The sequence below is a fragment of the Orycteropus afer genome, unplaced genomic scaffold, assembly GCF_000298275.1.
Source record: "Orycteropus afer afer isolate SDZICR_OR568_19922 unplaced genomic scaffold, OryAfe1.0 scaffold00076, whole genome shotgun sequence".
NCBI lineage: Eukaryota > Metazoa > Chordata > Mammalia > Tubulidentata > Orycteropodidae > Orycteropus > Orycteropus afer.
This window is the reverse complement of record NW_006921663.1, coordinates 1287777-1293819: the sequence shown is the minus strand read 5'-3', so window position 1 is coordinate 1293819 and position 6043 is coordinate 1287777. Positions and strand designations below refer to the sequence as shown.

At 36.9% G+C, this 6043-nt stretch overlaps 1 protein-coding gene across 1 annotated transcript in view; it reads right to left on the bottom strand.

Annotated features, from left to right (window-relative positions):
• Window positions 1–6043, bottom strand: part of MGAT4D (MGAT4 family member D) — a 144426-nt gene that overhangs the window by 76309 nt on the left and 62074 nt on the right. Inside the window, exon 4 of the mRNA XM_007941222.1 lies at window positions 4024–4157. Within this exon, the coding sequence (XP_007939413.1) occupies window positions 4024–4157 (134 nt within the window). The remainder of the gene's footprint in view (window positions 1–4023; window positions 4158–6043) is intronic.

Sequence of the window (6043 nt, the reverse complement as noted above, 5' to 3'; positions counted from 1 at the left end):
TGATGTGAAGGTTTATCATTTTTCTTTGAGGTTACCCTGTGATTTATAGTTTTCTTCCCGAGTTTAGAACAGTCCGTTCTATCTTATAGTTGTCTTGACTTCCTTACTGTTTAGAAGTTCTATAACTATACAATTTTTCCTCTTTTTGATTTGTAGTTGTCCTCATTTGTCAATTGATGTCTCTGGTTCCCTGTTTACAATCTTGTAGGCTTATTACTTAGGATACTTCCATAGCTAGGTTGGTTTCTGGGTTATATCATCCTGTGTGTTAATGGCCAGTTGTTGTTTGCTGTTGTTGCTTCTCTGTTCGAAGGACTTCCTTTAGCATTTCTTGTAAGGTTGGTTTGGTTTCAACAAATTCCCTTAATTTCTGCTTATCTGGAAATCTCCTAATGTCACCATCATATTGGAGGGATAATTTTTCTGGGTACATAATTCTTGGTTGGAAATTTTTCTCTTTCAGGGTTTTATATATACCATCCCACTGTCTTCTCACCTGCATGGTTTCTGCTGAGAAATCTGACCTTAGTCTTATTGGTTGCCCCTTGTAGGTAACTTTTCATTTTTCCCATGGTGCTTCCAGGATTCCTTCTTTGTCTTTGGTTTTGGTGAGTTTGATCATGATATGTGTTGGTGATTTTTTTTGGGGGTCTATCCTGTGTGGGGTTCATCATACTTCTTCAATGGATATATTCTTATTTTTCATCATACCAGGAAAATTCTCTTCCAACAAATCAACAATTTTTTTTCTGTGGTTTTATTTGTCTCTTCCTGTTCTGGGTCCAATTACACATAGGTTATTCCTTTTAATGGTATCCCACATGAACCTTAGGCTTTCTTTATTTTGTTTTGATCTTTTTTCTGATTGACCCCTTTCCAAAGAAGTATTGAGGTATTTCTCTTCAATCTCACTAATTCTGTCTTCTATTGATTCAGTTCTACTCCTTTGCCTATTCAATGTCTTATCTATGTCTGAAAATTTAGTATTAATCTTCTGTTTCTATTTGTAGATTTTGTATCATTTCTAATTTTTCATTTATTTTGTCATTTTGTTTTTGTATTGTCTTTTGAAATTGTTCTAGGTTTTCTCTGTGTTTTCCACAATTTTGTCAGTGTTTTCCTTAATCTGTCTCACAATTAGTTGGAGATACCTATATATAATTCTTTTGAATTCCTTTTCAGAGAGTTCCAATGCTGCATCTTCCTCAGGGATGTGTTTTGGGTCTGTATCCTGGTCCCTTGTTTCTCCTGCTTTATCTTGCTTCTTTGTGTGCACTGTGATGCTCTGTTGTCACCAAGGCATTGTGATGTTTTTGTGTTTATATTTAATTGGTGATTGTATGTTGGAGTGACTTGCCCACGATTTTTGTTTTCTTTATGTTGAGATGTAATCCATACTGCAGACTGTATTCTTCAACCTTCATCAGTAGGTGCCTTAAGTCATCCTCACTTTAGGTAACAGCCAGTTTATAGACTGAGACAGACTAGGAAGAAGGAAGAGGCCATCCACTTCTGAAAGAATTGGCCAGGGAAAACCTTATGAATAGCAAAGAAACACTGTTTGGCTGCACCCTTAGTCACTTTAAATATCCAAAATGCCTGCTGCTTGTAAACAATCAAAATGGCTGTACCCTCAGGACAGCAGAAAGCCCACAGCTCAGGTTGTCTCCCTCCTTGCTGTTTCCCTTCCTAGTCAAAGGTCACCAGGGCAGTTGTCCCTGTAGTCCTTGGAGACCAGGGCTGATCTTTAGGCTAATTTTCAGGTTCCAACACCATTTGGAAATATTCAGGCTGTTGGTCCCATCAGAGTAGCTGACAGTCCACTGCTCCAACCATCTCCAAACTCAGTTTTTGTTCAGGTTTTTCCACTAGTTGGTTCCTAATCCACTTCTGTATGTTGTTGTTGTTGTTGTTTGCTGTCGAGTCGGCCCCGACTCATAGCGACCCCTCCTTGGGTTTCCGAGGCAGTATCACTACGGAAGTAGGATTGCCCAACCTTCCTTCTGAGGAGTGGCTGGTGGGTTTGAACCGCCAGCCTTCTGGTGAGCAGTCAAGTGCCTTAGGCACTATGCTACCAGAGCTCCTATTCCACTTCTGTATACTTCCTTTCAAAGCTCAGGACTCCAGGATTATCTTCTGCATCTCTGTCAATTGGTTTCTCTTTTCTTTGCTGAAGAGGGTCTGTATAGCTTGTCTGCCTAGTTCTCTTCCTTACCGGAAGTCATATTGAGATTATTGCTCTTGAGGAAAAAAATTGAAAAGTGAAACCAGCCTTCAGCATTTTTGTCTTGTTTTGTTTTGCAGTGAGCTGTGAAAGAGCAGCACACACCCCAACAGGGGACAGTGGCGTCTCTAAGCTCCTTCCCTGGGAACTATACTCAGCATCTCTGCATCAAACCACCATAGCTTTGAACTGTCACTATATGTTAGTGTTACCTTAGATTTTATGTTTTATTTTATGTGATTTGATAAGTTATTGTTTAGGACTAGGGACACTCAAAATTTTTTTCCCATATAAATTAAATTAATCGTAATTTCTTTGCTTCAGGCTGTTTCATTTTACAAAAGTTTCAAAGGAACACTCTGCTTTTGGATAGCTGGGGAAATCTGTAATAAAGTATTTAATTGGGCTGTTATTGATATATATTTTGGTTGTTTCCAACATTATGCTTTTAGAAAACAATACGGCACTGAACATCTTTGAAATAATTACTTATTGAACACTTACTATTCTACATTTACTGTTCATTCTAAATATTTTAAATGTACTAGCTAATTCAATCCCTAAAACAACCTTATGACATAGGTAATATCACCTTCATTATTTCACAGATAAAGAAAGTGAGGCATAGAGGAATTAAGTTACTTACTCAAGTTCACACGCCACAAAGTGAAGAAGCTGGCTTTTGAACCTTGACAATCTAGACCCAAAGTCTGTGTTCTTAACTTCCATGCTATACTGTCATATTTTTATTATCTTGAAATACTTGCCTCATTATTTCCTTAGGCTAAGTTCCCAGAATTAAAATTTCTGAGACAAAAAATACACATGTTTTAAATTTGATATATGTTGCCAAATATCCTTCCAAAAGGCCCTAAGGTGCTAATATTTATACAGAACTTAATAATTTTACATCATGTTAGAGGCAAGATTACAGGTTCTGGAGCCATCCAGAGACCTGAATTTGAATCTGGTTCCATTAATTACTGAGCAAATTACTTTCTTTTAGCTTCAGTTTCTTTGTTTATGAAATTGGAAATAATACCTAATTTATAGGGATGTAATGCAGGTTATAAATAATGTATGTAAAAATATTACACAGTACCTGAGACATGGGAGTCCTCATAAAATGGTAGTTACTAATACTTAATAACTCTCTCTATTCCAACCTTTTATTGGGCTAGGTTTTATTATTATAGTATACCTGCTCCTCACTTATAAACTATCTCATTATCTGACATTTCTGAAAAATCTACTGCCTGACTCTTTTGCACATTATAGATGTAAGTCTGGCAGGTCACTTATGGGGCTCCTGACCAGTGGATCCTGTGTGCACATAGAAAGGAAGCCCATACTGCATGATATTTCACCACAGGAGGGGCCAGGGGGCATGATTGCCCCAAGCTGCTAGGGTACCATTTTCATATAACACCAATTTTCACATACAGACCTCGTTTTTGGAAGCTAACTATGTTGATTAGTGAGGAGTGGGTATATCCATTTTAGTACTTTTTGTAAATATAATTTTTCTAGCCACCCAGTATGCAGGGCTCCTGTGTTAAATACAAATCAAATTTCGCAATATTATTTTTCCACAGTAAGCCATTATATGTTCTTTTTAGATTTACGTATTTAATTCTTTCAGAGGTGTCAAACAAGTATTAAGTATACTGTCTGCTATACAAAAAGGCATTGATGAATCACTTTCCAAATTTAGAAAGTATTTTCCAAAATGGTACACTGATTATCTTTGAGGAAGGGTATTGGGAGAATATAGGCTAGGATTTAGGAGAGATACATACATCTGCAACAGAGACAATCACCACAGATTCCCTCTCTTCCGAAAGAGTCATCCTGGAGATGACAGAGGTCAGTGTTTGCTTCAGGTAACTATACTCTCCTCTGCTAACAGTAGAGATACCCACTGCAAAGGAAACTGCAGACATAAGAGTATGGAATTATCATTTCAAACCCCAGAGAAAAAGACAATTTAGTATTAATACCTATATTCAATTCTATGTTTAGATTAGTCCTATGGTCATTAAAAAAAAAAAAAAAAAACCAAACTATTAAGTGAATTTAGCAAGCTTGTAGAATACAAAGTCAATATTAAAAAATAAACCATGCCAACCAACATGAAGCTCATGCTGTTTGCTTCCCCGTGATGACCGAAGTCCTTTTTCTCTGATTTAGGAATCCGATGTCTTCTGCTAGCATCCATGACACAGTAATAGACAGTGTATTAGCTTGCTGAGGCATTTGCTTTTGTGTTCATTTGAGAGACTGCAAACACTATGGAGTTGGACTGCCTATGATTTTTACAGGAAGACCATCATCAGGCCTGGTTCTTCCATGGTACTGATAGTTGGGTTCCAACTTGCAACCTTTCAGATAGCAGTCAAGTGCAGACCATCTGTACCACCCAGGGACCTTCAGTGTATTAGCTTGCAGTGGGTTAAAATCTCAGAATCTTTACAATAACTCCTGTAAGTATATTTCCATTTCTCCTGACCATCCTTTGTGCTATTTTTGTCACATATTTTTCTTCTATGTGTGTCATAAAGCCTTCAATCCATTGTTCCCAATACCCACTGCCATCAAGTCAATTCTGACTCACAGCAGCCTCTATTTTATTACTACTTATTAAGCAACACATTGTTGAAAAATAAAATTTAAGTTACCAATACTAAAAACAATATCAACAAAACCCAAAAAATACTTAAAACAAAATTTAAAAATATATATTCAAGACCTACTACACTGAAGATTGCATTGCTGAGAGAAATTAACAAAGACCTAGATAAATTTGAAAGATGTACAATATTCATGAATTGAAAGAATCAAAAAAGACTCATATTGATAAGATGTCCATTCATTAAAACTTCATCTACAAATGCAATGCGATGCCAATCGAAACCACAGCAGATCTTTTTGTAGAGTTTGAGGAAATGATTCTAAAATTTATATGAAATACTACAAACAAAGAGCAGCCAAAAGTTTTGAAACAGAATAAAGAGACTCTTCATTAACTGTTCTCAAGACTTACTATATCCAAACTCACTGCTATCAAGTCAGTCTGAAATGGACCGAACATGCAATCAAGATGTGTTAACTATCACTGGTGACTGGAATGCAAAAGTTGGAAACAAAGAAGAATCACCAGTAGTTGGAAAATTTGGCCTTGGTGACAGAAATAATGCTGGTCGCATGATAGAATTTTGCAAGACCAATGACTTATTCATTGCAAATACCTTTTTTCAACAACAAAAACAGTGGATATACACATGGACATCACCAGATGGAGTGCACAGGAATCAGACTGACTACATCTGTGGCAAGAGGCGATGGAAAAGCTCAATATCTTCAGCCAAAACAAGGCCAGGAGCTGATTGTGGAACAGACCATCAACTGCTCATATGCAAATTCAACTTGAAGTTGGAGACTATTAAAACAAATTCAAGAGAGCCAAAATATGACCTTGAATATATCTCTCCTGAATTTAGAGACCAGCTAAGGAAGAGATTTGACACACTGAACATCAACGACCGAAAACCAGAAGAATTGTGGGATGACATCAAGAACACCATCCATGAAGAAAGCAAAAGGTCACTAAAAAGATGAAAAAAAGAAGAAAATACCAAAATGGATGACAGAAGAGACTCTGAAACTTGCCGTTGAGCAGAGAGTTGCTTGCTGTAAAGCAAATGGAAGAAATGACAAGATAAAAGAGCTGAACAGAAAATTTCAAAGAGCAGCTTGAGCAGACAAAGTCATTTACTGTAATGAAATGTGCAAAGACCTGGAGTTAGAAAACCAAAAGGG